Below are 22,034 nucleotides of genomic sequence, written 5' to 3' on the forward strand. Positions count from 1 at the left end.
ATGATACTCTCTTACCCCAACTCTCATTTGCCCTCTTTTCCAACCCTTGAACCTTTCTCTCAACCTCCTGCTGCTTTCTTTTACACATCTCCCAGTCATTTGCACTCCTTCCTTGCATGTATCATCCATAGGCCTCTCTCTTCACTTTCACTAACAACTTTACTTCCTCACCCCACCACTTTACCTTTTCTGATCTGCCCACCTCCCACCTTTCTCATGCCACAGACATCTTTTGCACAAGCCATCAATGCTTCCCTAAATACATCCCATTCCTCACCCACTCCCCTCATGTCATTTGCTCTGACCTTTTGCCACTCTACATTCAATCTCTCCCACTCCCCTCACGTAATTTGCTCTCACCTTTTGCCATTCTACACTCAGTCTCCCCTGGTACTTCCTCACACAAGTCTCTTTTCCAAGCTCACTTACTCTCACCACTCTCTTCTCCCCAACATACTCTCTTATTTTCTGAAAACCTCCACAAATCTTTACCTTTGTCTCCACAAGATAGTGATCAGACATCCCTCCAGCTGCCCCTCTCAGCACATTAACATCCAAAAGCCTCTCTTTTACAAGCCTATCACCTAACACGTAAGCCAATAATGCCCTCTAACCATCTATCCTACTCACATACGTATACTTATGTACATCTGTTTTTAAACCATGTATTCCCAATCACCAGTCTTTTTTCAGCACACAAATCCATAAGCTCTGCACCATTTCCATTCAAAACACTGAATACCCCATGTCCACCAATCATACCCTCAACTGCCACATTACTCACCTTCGCATTTAAATCACCCATCACTAAATCCCGGTATTCTGCATCAAAGCTGCTGACACACTCACTCACCTGCTCCCAAAACACTTGCCTCTCCTAATCTTTCTTCTCATGGCCAGGTGCATGGGCACCAATAATCACCCATCTCTCTCCATTCACTTGCTGTTTTACCCACATCAATCTAGAATTTACTTTCTTACTACACTCTATCACATACTCCCACAACTCCTGTTTCTGGAGTAGTGCTACTCCTTCCTTAGCTCTTGTCCTCTCACAAACCCCTGATTTTACTCCCAAAACTTTCCCAAACCACTCTTCCCCTTTACCCTTGAGCTTCGTTTCACTCAGAGCCAGAACATCCAAGTTTCTTTCCTCAAACATACTACCTATCTCTCATTACTTCTCATCTTGGTTACATCCACACACATTCAGACACCCCAATCAGAGCCTTCGAGGAGAATGAGCACTCCCCGCCTGACTCCTTCTTCTGTTTCCCTTTTTAAGGAGTTGAAATACAAGGAGGGGAGGGTTTCCAGCCCCTCACTCCCACCACCTTTAGTTGCCTTCTACTATACGAGGGGAATATGTGAGAAGTATTCTTTCTCACAGTGCTGCACATATAACAGCCCTATTTCTTACACTAATGTTCATCAAACAGAGTGAATACATATAATCACAATTGGTTACATAAATATATATATACATATATATGGATTATCATGGTGTAGCAGTAAGTGTTCCTAACCATGACGCATTTACGGGCTACCCAAGGTTGAACGCATAGAACCAATCCTGGGTGCAGCAACCAGTATACAGTCAACCCAGCTGTTCATCTACCCTTAGGGATTAGTCGATAAAATGGGTACCTGGCGCCACCCCACCCTACAGGAAACAGCATTGCTACACCCTGCTTCAGCTAGGAAGCAACAGGAAAACTGACAAAAAAGGCCACATTCATTCACACTCAGCCTCTAGCTATCATGCCTAATGCATTAAAACCATAGCTCCCTATCCACATCCAGGCCCCACAGACCTTTCAATGGTTTACCGCAAACCTTTCACATGTCCGGGTTCAATCCACTGACAACATGTTGACCACAGTATACTAAATCATTCCAATTCACTCTTGTTCCTTGCACACCTCTCACCCTCCTGTACGTTCAGGCCCCAGTTGCTCCAAATCTTTTTCCCTCCATCCTTCCACCTCCAATTTGGTCTCCCGCTTCTCTTTGTTCTCTCTACCTCTGACACATATATCCTCTTTGTCAATCTTTCCTCACTTATTCTCTCCATATGTCCAAACCATTTCAACACACCCTCTTCTGCTCTCTCAACCACATTATTTCTATTACCACACATCTCTCTTACCCTTTCATTACTTACTTGATCAAACCACCTCACACCACATATGATCCTCAAACATTTCATTTCCATCAGATCCATCCTTTTCTGTACAACCCCATCTATAGTCCAGACATTGCAACCATATATTATTGTTGGAACCACTATTCCTTCAAACACACCCATTTTTGCTCTCCGAGATAACTTTCCACACACTCTTCAACACTCCCAGAACCTTCGCCCCTTCCCCATGCTGTGACTCATTTCTGCTTCCATGGTTCCGTTCACTGCCAATTCCACTACTAGATATCTAAAACACTCACCTCCTCCAATTTTTATACATTTGAACTTATATCCCAACTAACTTGTCCCTCAACCCTGCTGAACCTAATAACCTTGCTCTTATTCACATTTACTATCAACTTTCTCCTTTCACACATTTTTCCAAACTTAAGTCACCAACCTCTGCAGTTTCTCACATAAATCAACCACTCTTATAGAATTCCTGTACTCGTTTTGTTTCACATGGCTAGATCACACAAATTTTGTAGCTGACATGAATGGGAATAAGTCTGGTTTATTATTTATTTATTTCAATTTGTCGTTGTCTCCCGCATTAGCAAGGTAGCAGAAGGAAACAGACGAAAGAATGGCCCAACCCACCCACATACACATGTATATAAATAAACACCCACACATGCACATATACATACCTATACATTTCAAGGTTTTTTTTTATTTTTTATTATACTTTGTCGCTGTCTCCCGCGTTTGCGAGGTAGCGCAAGGAAACAGACGAAAGAAATGGCCCAACCCCCCCCCCCCATACACATGTATATACATACGTCCACACACGCAAATATACATACCTACACAGCTTTCCATGGTTTACTCCAGACGCTTCACATGCCCTGCTTCAATCCACTGACAGCACGTCAACCCCGGTATACCACATCGCTCCAATTCACTCTATTCCTTGCCCTCCTTTCACCCTCCTGCATGCTCAGGCCCCGATCACACAAAATCTTTTTCACTCCATCTTTCCACCTCCAATTTGGTCTCCCTCTTCTCCTTGTTCCCTCCACCTCCGACACATATGTCCTCTTGGTCAATCTTTCCTCACTCATCCTCTCCATGTGCCCAAACCACTTCAAAACACCCTCTTCTGCTCTCTCAACCACGCTCTTTTTATTTCCACACATCTCTCTTACCCTTACGTTACTCACTCGATCAAACCACCTCACACCACACATTGTCCTCAAACATCTCATTTCCAGCACATCCATCCTCCTGCGCACAACTCTATCCATAGCCCACGCCTCGCAACCATACAACATTGTTGGAACCACTATTCCTTCAAACATACCCATTTTTGCTTTCCGAGATAATGTTCTCGACTTCCACACATTCTTCAAGGCCCCCAGGATTTTTGCCCCCTCCCCCACCCTATGATCCACTTCCGCTTCCATGGTTCCATCCGCTGCCAGATCCACTCCCAGATATCTAAAACACTTCACTTCCTCCAGTTTTTCTCCATTCAAACTCACCTCCCAATTGACTTGACCCTCAACCCTACTGTACCTAATAACCTTGCTCTTATTCACATTTACTCTTAACTTTCTTCTTCCACACACTTTTCCAAACTCAGTCACCAGCTTCTGCAGTTTCTCACATGAATCAGCCACCAGCGCTGTATCATCAGCAAACAACAACTGACTCACTTCCCAAGCTCTCTCATCCCCAACAGACTTCATACTTGCCCCTCTTTCCAAAACTCTTGCATTTACCTCCCTAACAACCCCATCCATAAACAAATTAAACAACCATGGAGACATCACACACCCCTGCCGCAAACCTACATTCACTGAGAACCAATCACTTTCCTCTCTTCCTACACGTACACATGCCTTACATCCTCGATAAAAACTTTTCACTGCTTCTAACAACTTTCCTCCCACACCATATATTCTTAATACCTTCCACAGAGCATCTCTATCAACTCTATCATATGCCTTCTCCAGATCCATAAATGCTACATACAAATCCATTTGCTTTTCTAAGTATTTCTCACATACATTCTTCAAAGCAAACACCTGATCCACACATCCTCTACCACTTCTGAAACCACACTGCTCTTCCCCAATCTGATGCTCTGTACATGCCTTCACCCTCTCAATCAATACCCTCCCATATAATTTACCAGGAATACTCAACAAACTTATACCTCTGTAATTTGAGCACTCACTCTTATCCCCTTTGCCTTTGTACAATGGCACTATGCACGCATTCCGCCAATCCTCAGGCACCTCACCATGAGTCATACATACATTAAATAACCTTACCAACCAGACAACAATACAGTCACCCCCTTTTTTAATAAATTCCACTGCAATACCATCCAAACCTGCTGCCTTGCCGGCTTTCATCTTCCGCAAAGCTTTCACTACCTCTTCTCACTACATTTCAAGGTATACATACATATACATACACAGACACATACATATATATATACTTTTCTTTCTTTTAAACTATTTGCCATTTCCCGCGTTAGCGAGGTAGCGTTAAGAACAGAGGACTGGGACTTTTTTGGAATATCCTCACCTGGTCTCCTCTGTTCCTTCTTTTGGAAAATCAAAAAAAAACGAGAGGGGAGGATTTTCAGCCCCCCCCGCTCCCTCCCCTTTTAGTCGCCTTCTACGACATGCAGGGAATACGTGGGAAGTATTCTTAATCCCCTATCCCCAGGGATAACATATATATATACACATGTACATATTCATACATGCTGCCTTTATCCATTCCCGCCACCACCCTACCACACATGTAATGATGTCTGGTATCCTCCTAAAATAAAGAGCATTAATTTAGAAGGAATTAAAATCAATTTAAATTTATAGACATGTGTTAGTGACTAAACAATTCAATACTTAATTACAGCTCAAGTGTTATCAAGAGCGAAACAACATATATTTTTTTCAATACCTGTTCATTACTCCCCATAAAATGAGGTAATGCCAAAACCACACGAACAACAACCTCACTTACATCTATGCTCCAACTGTCATGTATAATACGACTGAAAGGACAAAAACATCCAATGGGAAAGACAACTTACCAAAAACAAGTTTTCTGGAAATATTTCTTCTTGAAGCATCAAGCAAATAGTAGTGAACGTCTGCTGGATTAGCTTTCTGTAAAACAAATTGTCACTATATAACTTTCTAGAAAAACATATACACAAAAACAAGTATCTACTACAGACCAATATGATGGAAAATAATATAAGGAGAAAGAATGGGGAAAAAAAGAAATTATAAGATGCAAGAGGATGCCTTTTGAGGCAATAAATCGATGGATGGAGTACTTCAAAGACCTGGTGGTATTAAATGATATATGAGGCAATGACATCAATATGATGATCAAGAAAATGTGGGAGAAAATTCCCATTCAAAAAACACATTTCATGGATGAGATAAAGGTTATAATAATTATCAAAACAGTTGGAAAAACCTCTATAATGGACAGGATAACAGAATGAATGTTAAAAACTGGAGGTAATGCAGTATCAAAATGATTTGAGAAAAAAGGTGTATTTGTGGAAAAGAAGCAAGATATATGACAGTGCAAAACAGTGCCTTTGTGCAAAGGGATGGGTGGCAAGGATAAAGGTATAAGTTTTTGAAGCTTACCAGGGAGGTCTTATTTCTTTCATACTAGTTCACCAGTTCCTGCATTAGCGAGGTTGTACCAGGAACAGATGAAAAAAGGCCTTATTCCCTCATATCAACTCTCTGGATGTTATATCAAATGCACTGAAACCACAGCCCCCTAACCTCAACCTAGTTCTACACACCTTTCAATGGTTTCCCCTTGCTGCTTCATTATCATTGGCTCAGTCCGTTGACAGCACTTTGCCCCATGTTTACCACATTGCTCCAATTCACTTTATCCCATACATACCATTCACCCTCCTCCATGTTCAGGCCCCTGAGAACTCACAATCACTTGATCCTTTCATCTGCAATTTGCTCTCACTTTGTCTTTATAACTTGTACTTCTGAACTTCTGATACATATATACATACCTATACATCACAACATATACATAAATATACACACACAGATTTTCTTTTTTTTTTTTTTGTTGCTGTCTCTCGCGTTTGCGAGGTAGCGCAAGGAAACAAACGAAAGAAATGGCCCAACCCACCCCCATACACATGTATATACATACGTCCACACACACAAATATACATACCTACACAGCTTTCCATGGTTTACCCCAGACGCTTCACATGCCCTGATTCAATCCACTGACAGCACGTCAACCCCGGTATACCACATCGATCCAATTCACTCTATTCCTTGCCCTCCTTTCACCCTCCTGCATGTTCAGGCCCCAATCACACAAAATCTTTTTCACTCCATCTTTCCACCTCCAATTTGGTCTCCCACTTCTCCTCGTTCCCTCCACCTCCGACACATATATCCTCTTGGTCAATCTTTCCTCACTCATTCTCTCCATGTGCCCAAACCATTTCAAAACACCCTCTTCTGCTCTCTCAACCACGCTCTTTTTATTTCCACACATCTCTCTTACCCTTACGTTACTTACTCGATCAAACCACCTCACACCACACATTGTCCTCAAACATCTCATTTCCAGCACATCCATCCTCCTGCGCACAACTCTATCCATAGCCCATGCCTCGCAACCATACAACATATACATATATACACATGTACATAATTCATACTGTCTGCCTTTATTAATTCCCATTGCCAACCTGCCACACATTAAATAACAACCCCCTCCCCCCGCATATGCGCTAGGTAGCGCTAAGAAAAGACAAAAAAGGCCACATTTGTTCACACTCGGTCTCTAGCTGTCATGTATAATGTACCGAAACCACAGCTCCCTTTCTACATCCAGGCCCCACAGAACTTTCCATGGTTTACCCCAGACGCTTCGCATGCCCTGGTTCAATCCATTGACAGCATGTCGACCTCGGTATACCACATCGTTCCAATTCACTCTATTCCTTGCATGCCTTTCACCCTCTTGCATGTTCAGGCCCCGATCACTCAAAATCTTTTTCACTCCATCTTTCCACCTCCAGTTTGGTCTCCCACTTCTCTCGTTCCCTCCATCTCTGACACATATATCCTCTTTGTCAATCTTTCCTCACTCATTCTCTACATGTGACCAAACCATTTCAAAACACCCTCTTCTGCTCTCTCAACCACACTCTTTTTATTACCACACATCTCTCTTACTCTTTCATTACTTACTCGTTCAAACCACCTCACACCACATATTGTCCTCAAACATCTCATTTCCAGCACATACACCCTGCTCCGCACAACTCTATCTATAGCCCACTCCTCGCAACCATATATCATTGTTGGAACCACTATTCCTTCAAACATACTGTAGTTACGGTCTAATAAAGGCAGTCAATAGCATTCTCACACTTCCACACCTCACCATAAAGCTGCATTATTTTTCACCCATGTATTTTAGCACTACTTCCCTAAAATCCATCTAGTTCTCTTCCACTTACTCAGTTAATGTTATTCTCACTCCATGCAAATCTTCATCAATCTCCCTTGGTACCTCAGGACAAAGGCCTCTTTTTCCCAATTTCAATCTTAAGGTTAAAAGTAAGAGGAGACACAATATCTTTTTCCCTGGGAGCCAATATTGCTAATATTATGCCAAACTTATGGAAATAAAGTCACATGTTCACAATTTTGCAAGACCTTGTCAGTACATGAATGCAGAGGGCTAAATAAACCTACACTAATACATAAACCTACACTGATAAAAAACAAAATTTCAAGTTACAAATAAGTTAGTGAGGTGCCTGAGGATTGGCGGAATGCGTGCATAGTGCCATTGTACAAAGGCAAAGGGGATAAGAGTGAGTGCTCAAATTACAGAGGTATAAGTTTGTTGAGTATTCCTGGTAAATTATATGGGAGGGTATTGATTGAGAGGGTGAAGGCATGTACAGAGCATCAGATTGGGGAAGAGCAGTGTGGTTTCAGAAGTGGTAGAGGATGTGTGGATCAGGTGTTTGCTTTGAAGAATGTATGTGAGAAATACTTAGAAAAGCAAATGGATTTGTATGTAGCATTTATGGATCTGGAGAAGGCATATGATAGAGTTGATAGAGATGCTCTGTGGAAGGTATTAAGAATATATGGTGTGGGAGGAAAGTTGTTAGAAGCAGTGAAAAGTTTTTATCGAGGATGTAAGGCATGTGTACGTGTAGGAAGAGAGGAAAGTGATTGATCTCAGTGAATGTAGGTTTGCAGCAGGGGTGTGTGATGTCTCCATGGTTGTTTAATTTGTTTATGGATGGGGTTGTTAGGGAGGTAAATGCAAGAGTTTTGGAAAGAGGGGCAAGTATGAAGTCTGTTGGGGATGAGAGAGCTTGGGAAGTGAGTCAGTTGTTGTTTCGCTGATGATACAGCGCTGGTGGCTGATTCATGTGAGAAACTGCAGAAGCTGGTGACTGATTTTGGTAAAGTGTGTGGAAGAAGAAAGTTAAGAGTAAATGTGAATAAGAGCAAGGTTATTAGGTACAGTAGGGTTGAGGGTCAAGTCAATTGGGAGGTGAGTTTGAATGGAGAAAAACTGGAGGAAGTGAAGTGTTTTAGATATCTGGGAGTGGATCTGGCAGCGGATGGAACCATGGAAGCGGAAGTGGATCATAGGGTGGGGGAGGGGGCGAAAATTCTGGGGGCCTTGAAGAATGTGTGGAAGTCAAGAACATTATCTCGGAAAGCAAAAATGGCTATGTTTGAAGGAATAGTGGTTCCAACAATGTTGTATGGTTGCGAGGCGTGGGCTATGGATAGAGTTGTGCGCAGGAGGATGGATGTGCTGGAAATGAGATGTTTGAGGACAATGTGTGGTGTGAGGTGGTTTGATCGAGTGAGTAACGTAAGGGTAAGAGAGATGTGTGGAAATAAAAAGAGCGTGGTTGAGAGAGCAGAAGAGGGTGTTTTGAAGTGGTTTGGGCACATGGAGAGAATGAGTGAGGAAAGATTGACCAAGAGGATATATGTGTCGGAGGTAGAGGGAACGAGGAGAAGAGGGAGACCAAATTGGAGGTGGAAAGATGGAGTGAAAAAGATTTTGTGTGATCGGGGCCTGAACATGCAGGAGGGTCAAAGGAGGGCAAGGAATAGAGTGAATTGGAGCGATGTGGTATACCGGGGTTGACGTGCTGTCAGTGGATTGAATCAAGGCATGTGAAGCGTCTGGGGTAAACCATGGAAAGCTGTGTAGGTATGTATATTTGCGTGTGTGGACGTATGTATATACATGTGTATGGGGCGGGGTTGGGCCATTTCTTTCGTCTGTTTCCTTGCGCTACCTCGCAAACGCGGGAGACAGCGACAAAGTATAATAATAATAATATAAATAAGTTAGTGGGACATGGCATAAAAATATCTATTAACATCCTTCAAAAAATATGGTAATATAGTAAAAAAGAAATAATAGTAAATTCAAACTCAATAGTTGTTTTTTTTCTCTTCTAATGCACAATAACAGTAATCTATACTCACTAATATCAGAGTATCCTTGATGTAAGAGATATCAACAATTGGAGTGACACTTCTAACCAATGGTCTGACTGATGTTAGCATTTCTGTGTCACTTATAACCAAGTCCACTTTTGATACTTCAGCCAATGAAGCAATCTCAGCACCCCCAGCAGCTATAACCCTGTTAAAAAATAACCTATCTAATAATCTGGCATATCACAATAGTAACTATTTTCTATAACTGTTGTTGGTTGATAAAATAAAAACATTTTTAATGCTGGAGGCTCCAATCAAGGCCTGGTAATTATCTGCATAATTTTAATAAGTGCTCAGGACTCCAAGAATGAAAAGCCAACTTAAGTGACGCTATATCATCATCAATGACTGGACAGGAATAGAGTTTCCCACATTAATTTCTCCATAAAAGTCCATCATTTCCCTGCTCCTGACTGGAGTGCAGCTTGGCAATGCATTAAACAAACATTCCAGTTTTCTTGCTGAGTATTCATGCATTTTCATCTGGTATGCTTTTAGTCTACTAAGGTCTGAGGAGGGTTGAACAAATATAGTAAGGAATGAAACTGTAGGTGAGTGGTGTGGCTATAAGAGGAGTATGTCCAAGAAAGCTGAACTATGTGTGTTGAAATGGCTTGGACATATGGAAAGGATGAGTGAGGAGAGAATGGCCAAGACAAAACATGCATCAGAAGTGGGAATGAGAAGACGTAACAACCTATGAGTACCTACAGATTCTGCCATGATGGCAGGGCTTGAGCAAAACGTTCACCACACAACTTGCTTGATGAATAAGATTATTTTCACCTGCATTATATAATTATCTCTTCTTGGTTAACCAACATCTGGGACTGATTTCAGTCACATGCAAAGTATTCTTTTCAATGTTTCTATAGTTGTTTGATGAGCGTTTCTAATTTTTTCTGGCAGTATATTGCATAATTATTCTAGATTTCTAACTGGGCTCCTTATCTTTTTGTCTGATCTATTTTCATGTTCCAAAGAATTCTACAAAATTCAATAACATTGCATCTTCCTTGCGAAAGGTTTTAGATTTAACACATTTTTCTCTTTATGTATTCAGTTTGTTGTCATTCGAAGATATTCATATATCTTTCTCTTCTCACCTGCTACTGACTGCATACTCATCTTTCTCTCCAAAACCTTTGCATTTAATTCCCTCACCACCCCACCCATAAACAAATTAAACAACCATGGTGACATCACACACCCCTGCCACAGATCCTCCTTCACCAAAATTAATTAACTATATTCAATCATACAAACTCAGAACCCCATTTGCTGGACTCTAGCAGCTTCAAGTCAGCTCTAATCTGGAACAGGGAAATGATGGTCTCCTGTAGAGTGAGACGTTCCTCATCAAGACTACTTTTTCGTCCACTGAAAATGACATAATTTCACTATAGGTGACTTTTCACTTGTGATGTATCAATATGAAGGCAGAATCCAGGAACACCTTCCCTACACAATAAAAGATGAATCACATACAGATATAGAGCCCCCCATGAAACACTCAAGTCTTTTACACACTAAGAAGTCTTACCTGCGAAATGACCTTGTCATGTTCACATTTTCCAACTTTATGTATATAGTCCAGCCAAAGTAAATTCCATTTCCTTTCCTTTTCTTGTTTTGCCGACAATACTGGGCCACTCTTCCATGGTTTCTTAACTCATAATCAGTCTCATTCAACCAATGACCTCGCTGGAAACTGTCTGTGATGTATTCAGGATGTAGCAACCATTTCCCTTATTTAAGAAACAAAGCATTTTCAGTCTCATTTAATCTTAAATCGCCAAAAGACATAATGATAATAAAAAAAGCTTTGGGAACACATGAACAATAGCCTCAGTTGCACACATCTAATCTCTAGCTGCCATGTACACTATAATGTACTGAAAACTGAAACTATAACCCACAGCCAAGCCACCACAGACTACTATATGACCACTTTACTTGCCCTGGTTCAGCACCAATGACAAAATGTATTCCCCTTAAACCACATCACTCCAATTCATTATATCCAATGTATGCCTCGTGCCCTACTAAATGTCCCAGGCCCTGATGGCCAAAAGCCTCCTTCAATCCATCTTTCCATCTGGCCCTGTCTCTCACTCCCTACTTTTGACACACACAGATCCTCTTTGTCAATCTCTTAACTCATCCTCTCCAAGAGCATATACCATTCAGTTCACCTGAATTGGCCCTCCTAAATCTCACTGGGTTCACTACCATAACTTTCTCTGACACTTTTATTTACATAATCAACCCCTCACATGCTACAAATCATCCTCATAGACCATTTAATTTTCAGGACACCCTACTTCTTCCTTTCTCTCACTATGCTCAAGGACAAAGACACAACAATGCAACAATGTTGACATCAGTAGTCAGTTAGTTAGGTACATAATCACAGAACTACTTCTATATGGCTCCTTCAGCTTTGAGACTGTACTTTATGTGTGAACAGAGTAAGGTGGGCTCCTCAGGCATGGAAAGGTTCCTAAAAAATCTATACTCCATCCCATCTATTAACACTCATATAGCTTTTCCAAAGAGGATTCTCATCCCTAAAAGACCCCATCTTATCCTGTTTCCATGTAGAGTTCAGTTTCAAAGTTACACGAACCCTGCATATCAAGGATCCTAGGATTACACATGACAGCAAGAAACTGAGTATGAATATGTATGTGTATGTGTGGTGTGAGGTGGTTTGATCGAGTAAGTAACGTAAGGGTAAGAGAGATGTGTGGAAATAAAAAGAGCGTGGTTGAGAGAGCAGAAGAGGGTGTTTTGAAATGGTTTGGGCACATGGAGAGAATGAGTGAGGAAAGATTGACCAAGAGGATATATGTGTCGGAGGTGGAGGGAACGAGGAGAAGAGGGAGACCAAATTGGAGGTGGAAAGATGGAGTGAAAAAGATTTTGTGTGATCGGGGCCTGAACATGCAGGAGGGTGAAAGGAGGGCAAGGAATAGAGTGAATTGGAGCGATGTGGTATACAGGGGTTGACGTGCTGTCAGTGGATTGAATCAAGGCATGTGAAGCGTCTGGGGTAAACCATGGAAAGCTGTGTAGGTATGTATATTTGCGTGTGTGGACGTGTGTATGTACATGTGTATGGGGGGGGGGTTGGGCCATTTCTTTCGTCTGTATCCTTGCGCTACCTCGCAAACGCGGGAGACAGCGACAAAGTATAAAAAAAAAAAAAAAAAAAAAAAAATGTATATATATGTATACATTGACATATGAGGTGAGTTTGAATGGAGAAAAACTGGAGGAAGTGAAGTGTTTTAGATATCTGGGAGTGGATCTGTCAGCGGATGGAACCATGGAAGCGGAAGTGGATCATAGGGTGGGGGAGGGGGCGAAAATTTTGGGAGCCTTGAAAAATGTGTGGAAGTCGAGAACATTATCTCGGAAAGCAAAAATGGGTATGTTTGAGGGAATAGTGGTTCCAACAATGTTGTATGGTTGCGAGGCGTGGGCTATGGATAGAGATGTGCGCAGGAGGATGGATGTGCTGGAAATGAGATGTTTGAGGACAATGTGTGGTGTGAGGTGGTTTGATCGAGTAAGTAACGTAAGGGTAAGAGAGATGTGTGGAAATAAAAAGAGCGTGGTTGAGAGAGCAGAAGAGGGTGTTTTGAAATGGTTTGGGCACATGGAGAGAATGAGTGAGGAGAGATTGACCAAGAGGATATATGTGTCGGAGGTGGAGGGAACGAGGAGAAGAGGGAGACCAAATTGGAGGTGGAAAGATGGAGTGAAAAAGATTTTGTGTGATCGGGGCCTGAACATGCAGGAGGGTGAAAGGAGGGCAAGAAATAGAGTGAATTGGAGTCGATGTGGTATACAGGGGTTGACGTGCTGTCAGTGGATTGAAGCAAGGCATGTGAAGCGTCTGGGGTAAACCATGGAAAGCTGTGTAGGTATGTATATTTGCGTGTGTGGACGTGTGTATGTACATGTGTATGGGGGGGGGTTGGGCCATTTCTTTCGTCTGTTTCCTTGCGCTACCTCGCAAACGCGGGAGACAGCGACAAAGTATAAAAAAAAAAAAAAAAAAAAAAAAAAAAAAAAAAAAAAAAAACATTGACATGTAAATGTATGTATATGTGTGTATTTATGTACATATATGTATGTATGTATGGATGGGCCATTCTTCATCTGTTTCCTGGCGCTACCTCGCTAATACTGGAGACGGCGATTAAGTATAATAAACTCTAGATTGATATGGGTAAAACTGAAAGTGGAGGGAGAGAGATGGGTGATTATTGGTGCCTATGCACCTGGTCATGTGAAGAAAGATCATGAGAGGCAAGTGTTTTGGGAGCAGCTTTGATGCACGAGACTGGGTTATAGTGATGGGTGATTTGAATGCAAAGGTGAGTAATGAGTCAATTGAGGGTATAATTGGTGTACATGGGATGGTCAATGTTGTAAATGGAAATGGTGATGAGCTTGTAGTTTTGTGTGCTGAAAAAGGACTGGTGATTGGGAATACCTGGTTTAAAAAGACATATACATAAGTATAAGTAAGTAAGTAGGAGAGATGGCCAGAGAGCATTGTTGGGTTATGTGTTAATTGATAGGCATGTGAAAGAGAGACTTTTGGATGTTATGTGATGAGAGAGGCAGCTGGAGGGATGTCTGATTGTGATCTTGTGGAAATGAAGGTGAAGATTTGTAGAGGTGTTCAGAAAAGAAGAGAGACTGTTGGTGTGAAGAGAGTGGTAAAAGTAAGTGAGCCTGGAAAGGAGACTTGTGTGAGGAAGTACCAGGAGAGATTGAGTGCAGAATAGCAAAAGGTGAGAGCAAATGATGTAGGGGGAGTGGGGGAAGAATGGGATGTATTTAGGGAACCAGTGATGGCTTGCACAAAAGATGCTTGTGGCATGAGAAAGGTGGGAGGTGGGCAGATTAGAAAGGGTAGTGAGTAGTGGGATGAGGAAGTAAGATTGTTAATGAAAGAGAAGAGAGAGGCGTTTGCATGATTTTTGCAGGGAAATAGTACAAATGACTGGGAGATGTATAAAAGAAAGAGGCAAGAGGTCAAGAGAAAGGTGCAACAGGTGAAAAAGAGGGCAAATGAGAGGTGGGATGAGAGAGTATCATTATATTTTAGGGAGAATAAAGAGAAGTTTTGAATGGAGGTAAATAAAGTGCGTAAGTCAAGAGAACAAACGGGAACATCGATGAAGGGGGCTAATGGGGAAGTAATAACAAGTAGTGGTGAAGTGAGAATGAGATGAGGTGAGTATTTTGAAGGTTTGTTGAATGTGTTTGATGATAGAGTGGCATATATAGGGTGTTTCGGTTGAGGTGATGTGTGAAGCAATAGGGTCAGGGAGAATGGTTTGGCAAATAGAGAAGAGGTAGTGAAAGCTTTGCATAAGGTGAAAGCCGGTAAGGTGGCATGTTTGGATGGTACTGTTGTGGAATTTATTAAAAAAGGGGGTGACTGTGTTGATGATTGGTTGGTAAAGATATTCAATGTATGTATGGTTCATGGTGAAGTGCCTGAGGATTGGCAGAATGCATGCACAGTGCCATTGTACAAAGGCAAAGGGGATAAAGGTGGGTGTTCAAATTACAGAGGTATAAGTTTGTAGAGTATTCCTGGAAAATTGCATGGAAGGGTATTGATTGAGAGGGTAAAGGCATGAACAGAGCATCAGACTGGGGAAGAGCAGTGTGGTTTCATAAGTGGTAAAGGATGTGTCAATCAGGTGTTTGCTTTGAAGAATGTATGAGAGAAATACTTAGAAAAACAGAGGGATCTGTATGTAGCATTTATGGGTCTGGAGAAGGCATATGATAGGGTTGACAAAGATGCTTTGTGGAAGGTATCAAGAGTACATGGTGTGGGAGGTAAGTTGCTAGAAGCAGTGAAAAGTTTTATGAAGGATGCAAGGCATGTGTATGTGTAGGAAGAGAGGAAAGTGAGTGGTTCCCAGTGAATGTTGGTTTGTGGCAGGGGTGCGTGATGTCTCCATGGTTGAATAATTTGTTTATGGATGGGGTGGTTAGGGAGATGAATGCAAGAGTTTTGCAGAGAAGGGCAAGTATGCAGTCTGTTGTGGATGAGAGGGCTTGGGAAGTGAATCAGTTATTGTTTGCTGATGATACAGCACTGGTTGCTGATTCGTGTGAGAAACTGCAGAAGCTGGTGACTGAGTTTGGTAAAGTGTGTGAAAGAAGAAAGCTGAGAGTATATGTGAATAAGAGCAAGGTTATTAGGTTCAGTAGGGTTGAGGGACAAGTAAATTGAAAGATAAGTTTGAATTGAGAAAAAACTGGAGGAAGTGAAGTGTTTTTGATATCTCGTTCCCTTTACCCCTGACCCATATATTCTCTTTGTCAATCTTTCCTCACTCATTCTCTCCATGTGACCAAACCACATCCATCCTCCTTGCAACCATATAGTATTGTTGGAACTACTATTCCTTCGAACATACCCATTTTTGCTCTCTGAGATAATGTTCTCTCCTTCCACACCACACTCTTCATCACTCCCTGAGCCTTTGCCCCCTCCCCTACCCTGTGACTCACTTCCACTTCCATGGTTCCATTCACTGCTAAGTCACTCCCAGATATCTAAAACACTTGACTTCCAATTTTTCCCCTTTCAAACTTACATCCCAATAAACTCGTTCCTCAAACCTGCTGATCATAATAACCTTGCTCTTATTCATATTTACTCTCAACTTTCTGATTTCATGAACTTTTCCAAACTCAATCACCAACTTCTGCAGTTGTAGAACTTCATTTCCATGACCTAAAATCAAAAGCAAAATATAATCATGAGATGTGAGAGTCCTCTTAGACCTTCTGTCTTCAAGAACAAGGAGTACAGTGAACTTCCCAAACTTCAGCTTACATAAACTTGGCCTGTTTCATGCTTACAAATGAAAGAAAAAAAAATATTATGGCTTTCATTCCACTGCATCATAAAACCCTGATATAATGTAGTTACATTCATACCTCCTGCTAAGGCACCAAGAACTTTTTCAGTAGTGCAAAATTCTTTGGCAATGACATGGGTACACACAGGAGTAAAGATGTTCCTGTTAAGATCTTCTACCCTTCCGCCTAGAGCTTCTATTTTTCTTCGAAGAGATAACAGTTCATCCTGTTCTTGGACTCCTGAGATGAGGAACCTATGGAGGTTCTTCTTCACCTCACAACTTGGTATTATATCCATCATTACTCTTATGCTTTCCTAAAATGTGAAAGTAAATTTCAGTAAGAATCATTACAGTAAACCTTCATAACCATAAAAGATAAAACAAACATAATTTGAGTCACATCTGAACTAAGTGGCTGAGCGATTAAGTAACAGTGCAACAACCATTAAGCAATGCAAGTACAATGGAGAAGAGGATGGCACATAACACATAACTGCTTAAGACCACAAAGTCAATTCCTACAAATATTGGTGCACAGAATATGAAAGTATCTAAATCTTGGCTAAAACCTTTAAGCATCAGAGAACTTCACTATCATGATGTTTTCCTAATGTGACTCACCTCCGCTTCCATGGTTCCATCCGCTGCTAAGTCCACTCCCAGATATCTAAAACACTTCATTTCCTCAGTTTTTCTCCATTCAAACTTACCTCCCAATTAACTTGTCCCTCAACCCTACTGAACCTAATAACCTAGCTCTTATTCACATTTACTCTCAGCTTTCTTCTTTTACAAACTTTACCGAACTCAGTCATCAACTTCTGCAGTTTCTCACTTGAATCAGCAACCAGTGCTGTATCATCAGCGAACAACAACTGACTCACTTCCCAAGCCCTCTCATCCACAAAAGACTGCATACTTGCCCCTCTCCAGAACTCTTGCATTCATCTCCCGAACAACCCCATCCATAAACAAATTAAACAACCATGGAGACATCATACACCCATGCCGCAAACTGACATTCACTGGGAGCCAATCACTTTCCTCTCTTCAAACTCATACACATGCCTTACATCCTTGGTAAAAACTTTTCACTGCTTCTAGCAACTTACATCCCACACCATATACTCTTAAAAACTTCCACAAAGCATCTGTATCAACCCTATCATATGCCTTCTCCAGATCCATAATTGTGGTTGATAGAGTAGAAGAGGGTGTGTTGAAATGGTTTGGTCACATGGAGAGAAAGAGTGAGGAAGGCTTGACAAAAAGGATATATGTGTCAAAGGTGGAGGGAACAAGGAGAAGAGGCAGACCAAATTAGAGGTGGAAGGATGGAGTGACAGAATTCTGAGTGATCGGGGCCTGAACATTTAGGAGGGTGAAAGTCATGCAATAAATAGAGTGAATTGAAACAATGTGGTATACTGGGATGGACGTGTTGTCAATGGATTGAACAAGGGCATGTTCAGCATCTGGGGTAAACCATGGAAAGTTTTGTGGGGCCTGGATGAGGAAAGGGAGCTGTGGTTTCGGTGCATTAGACATGACATGTTGTTGTGTGGAGGAGGGTGGATCTGTTTGAAATGAAATGTTTGAGGACAATATGTGGTGTGAGGTGGTTTGATTAAGTAATGAAAGATGTGTGATAATAAAAAGTGTGGCTGAGAGAGCAGAGAAGGGTGTATTAAAATGGTTTGGTCACATGGAGAGAATGAGTGAGGAAAAATTGACAAAGAGGATATGTGTGTCAGAGGTATAGGGAACGAGGAGAAGTGGGAGACCAAATTTGAGATGGAAGGATGGAGTGAAGAAGATTTTGAGCGATCAAGCCTGAACATACAGGAGGGTGAAAGGCATGCAAGGAATAGAGTGAATTAGAACGATGTGGCATACCGGGGTTGACGTGTTGTCAATGGATTGAATCAGGGCATGTGAACCATCTGGGTAAACCATGGAAAGTTTGTGGGGCCTGGATGTGGAAAGGGAGCTGTGGTTTCAGTGCTGTCATGTATAATGCACCAAAACCACAGCTCCCTTTCCACATCCAGGCCCTGCAGAACTTTCCATGGTTTACCCCAGACGCTTCACATACTCTGGTTCAATCCATTGACAGCACGTCGACCCCGGTATATCACATTGTTCCAATAACTCTATTCCTTGCAAGCCTTTCACCCTTCTGTATGTTTAGGCCCCAATCACTCAAAGTCTTTTTCACTTCATCTTTCCACCTCCAATTTAGTCCCCCACTTCTCCTCGTCCCTCCACCTCTGACACATATATTCTCTGTCAATTTTTCCTCGCTCATTCTCTCCATGTGATCAAACCATTTCAATACACCCTCTTCTGCTATCTCAACCACACTGTTTTTATAACCACACATCTCTCTTACCCTTTCATTACTTACTCCATCAAACCACCTCGCAACACATATTGTCCTCAAACATCTCATTTCAAACACATCCACCCTCCTCCGCACAACCCCTATCCATAGCCCACGCCTTGCAACCCTATAACATTGTTGGAACAACTATTCCTTAAAACATACCCATTTTTGCTTTCTGAGATAATGTTCTCGCCTTCCAAATATTTTTCATTGCTCCCAGAACTTTCGCCCCCCTCTCCCAAACTGTGACTCACTTCCGCCTCCATGGTTCCAGCCGCTGCCAAATCCACTCCCAGATATCTAAAACACTTCACTTTCTCCAGTTTTTCTCCATTCAATCTTACCTCCCAATTGACTCAACCCTCAGCCTTAATGTACCTAATAACCTTGCTCTTATTCACATTTACTCTCAGCTTTCTTCTTTCACACACTTTACCAAACTCAGTCACCAGCTTCTGCAGTTTCTCACCCGAATCAGCCACCAGCACTGTATCATAAGTGAACAACAACTGACTCACTTCCTAAGCCCTCTCATCCACAACAGACAGCATGCTTGCCCCTCTTTCCAAAACTCTTCCATTCACCTACCTAACAAACCCATCCATAAACAAATGAAACAACCATGGAGACATCATGCACCCCTGCCGCAATCTGACATTCACTGAGAGCCAATCACTCTCCTCTCTTCCTACTCATACACATGCCTTACATCCTTGATAAAAACTTTTCACTGCTTCCAGCAAATTCCCTTTCACGCCATATACTCTTAATACCTTCCACAGAGCATCTCTATCAACTCTGTCATATGCCTTCTCCAGATCCATAAATGCTACATGCAAATCCATTTGTTTTTCTAAGTATTTCTCACATACATTCTTCAAGTCAAACACCTGATCCACACATCCTCTACTACTTATGAAACCACAATGCTCTTTCCCAATGTGATGTTCTATTCATGCCTTCACCCTCACAATCAATACCCTCCCATATAATTTCCCAGGAATACTAAACAAACTTATACCTCTGTAATTTGAACACTCATCTTTATCCCCTTTGCCTTTGTACAATGGCACTATGCATGCATTCCGCCAATCCTCAGGCACTTCACCATGAGCCATACATACACTGAATATCCTCATCAACCAGTCAACAACACAGTCACCCCCTTTTTTTTATATAAATTCCACTGCAATACCATCAAAACTCGCTGCCTTGTCTAGCAGGGATTTTCATACTGTTAATCAATAAAATAATCAAACATATGAAATAGTTTCTGTTTATGAACAGGTTAGATCAGAAGTTTGGATTGTATCAATTTGTATTCCTTCCTCGTTTGCTCACTGTTTCACAATAACATGCATACATGAGCAACCGCAATCTCAAGTAATTGTCGACCCAAGATTTTTGGGCAAAGTATGCTTCATTTGTTATATATCTAGTATAAGAGAACCTCAGCTTTTCAAAAGTCCAAAAATGCTGAAGTGACAGAGAGAAAGAGATGCTTAGCAATCAAGTGATAAAACCCAGATACAACATAATTGAGCCATCTATAACTATAAGCAAATTATGTCAGTTGAAATGTTTATGTACAGGATGTTATGGGCCAATATCCATGATTATTCACAGGGGTGGCAAGTGTCACCCAGCAGAACTCACTGCTTAATGCAGTAATAGATGAAATACTCATGAAATAATGACCATATCTTACCTGTAATATGGTGAAAAATTCAACAATATCCTCAACCACATGAGTAAGCAAGGTTGGTAAACATATTGTTACATCATCTGCTGGTGGTCCCACTGGTGCCAGGTCAACAACCAAAACCTGAAAATGTTTATCACAGACTCTTTTAGGATACCAATTTCCATCACAATTTGACTTTTGCAAGATCAAAAAAATAAGTTATTTTACCAGATAAAATACAGTTTGGTGGAGCAGTGTTCACCACCTCTGCTTCCTGCCAAGGAACACTGTTTCCTCCCTAGATATGGGCCTGTTTTTGTCAAGAAGTACAGTTCTCTATGCATAACTCAAATAAGCAACATTTCAATAACATTATGGTAAAGTTATCAGTATGCTTTTAAAGATAAACATAGGTTACGTTTTGTCAACAGTACAGTAACCACTTCACTGACCATGTTACTCATAAATTAAAGTGTGTTAACTTCATTCATCAATCACACATACATAATGTCTGTGGAGTAATGTGCATCATTTTTGTTACCTGCCAAGGAACCCTGCTTCCCCAAAGGAACCCGGTGCTTCCTCTCGGGCTATGGGCCTTTTGCTTTCCTGAAATATAGTTCCCTGTTCAAAACTCAAATAGCAATGTTTCCATGAAATTGTTAATACTATTCATACTGTATCTCTGCAATGCATTGGTCTCACATCAAAAGCCATTTACAAAAAAAAATTCTCAGCTACTGTATCTCCACACTAGTATAAATGCCACCTATTGGCATAACACCTCACTACTAGTCCTTAACAAAATATGAGATAAAACTGCAACCTTTCAATAATTAAAATGATAATATACCCATCCACAATGGATGGAAATTAAGATGTCATCATTGAAGACCCTGCCCAAAAGGAAACCACCTTACCCTGTTCCTGTGTGGAACATAGTCTTAAAAATGCAGAAGCCTCGATAAAAGAGGTCTGGTTACATAATAATAATAACAATAAAAACAATAATAATAATAATAATAATAATAATAATAATAATAACAACTGATATGGTAAAAATCCAGCAAACCAAAAAAACATGAAGCAAGCAATTTCACATATCAAATCATTAGAAAAATCAGGATACTATCTGTAAGTCATACAGCTAAATCTGTGATGCTAACAACCACTCTCTATGCTCTCATACAGCATCAATCTCAATCTTATTCTGTGTTGTAATGGCCCCTTCTACGAAAGGCCAAAGCATGAAGTTAAGAGTTAGTTGCTGGGTAAGACAGACTAGCATGAGCAGTTGTGATATCATGTCTGTCCGTTAAAGATTTGGTACTGCTTCTAA

At 41.2% G+C, this 22,034-nt stretch overlaps 1 protein-coding gene across 8 annotated transcripts in view; it reads right to left on the reverse strand.

The window, feature by feature from the left end:
• The window catches only part of LOC139752957 (uncharacterized), a 106,414-nt gene that overhangs the window by 84,066 nt on the left and 314 nt on the right, over nt 1–22,034 (reverse strand). For 5 of the 8 annotated variants that reach the window (XM_071669082.1, XM_071669081.1, XM_071669079.1 and 2 more), the window contains exons 2-7: nt 21,237–21,304; nt 20,720–20,836; nt 16,702–16,939; nt 11,258–11,462; nt 9,700–9,859; nt 5,238–5,313 (exon numbers count right to left, since the gene is read on the reverse strand). In XM_071669082.1, the coding sequence (XP_071525183.1) occupies nt 5,238–5,313; nt 9,700–9,859; nt 11,258–11,462; nt 16,702–16,939; nt 20,720–20,836; nt 21,237–21,304 (864 nt within the window). Of the gene's footprint in view, nt 1–5,237; nt 5,314–9,699; nt 9,860–11,257; nt 11,463–16,701; nt 16,940–20,719; nt 20,837–21,236; nt 21,305–22,034 lie in introns of those variants that run through there. The other 3 variants (XM_071669080.1, XM_071669084.1, XM_071669086.1) reach the window with 2 other exon arrangements.

Source organism: Panulirus ornatus, chromosome 13 (genome assembly GCF_036320965.1).
Source record: "Panulirus ornatus isolate Po-2019 chromosome 13, ASM3632096v1, whole genome shotgun sequence".
Classification (NCBI taxonomy): Eukaryota; Metazoa; Arthropoda; class Malacostraca; order Decapoda; family Palinuridae; genus Panulirus; species Panulirus ornatus.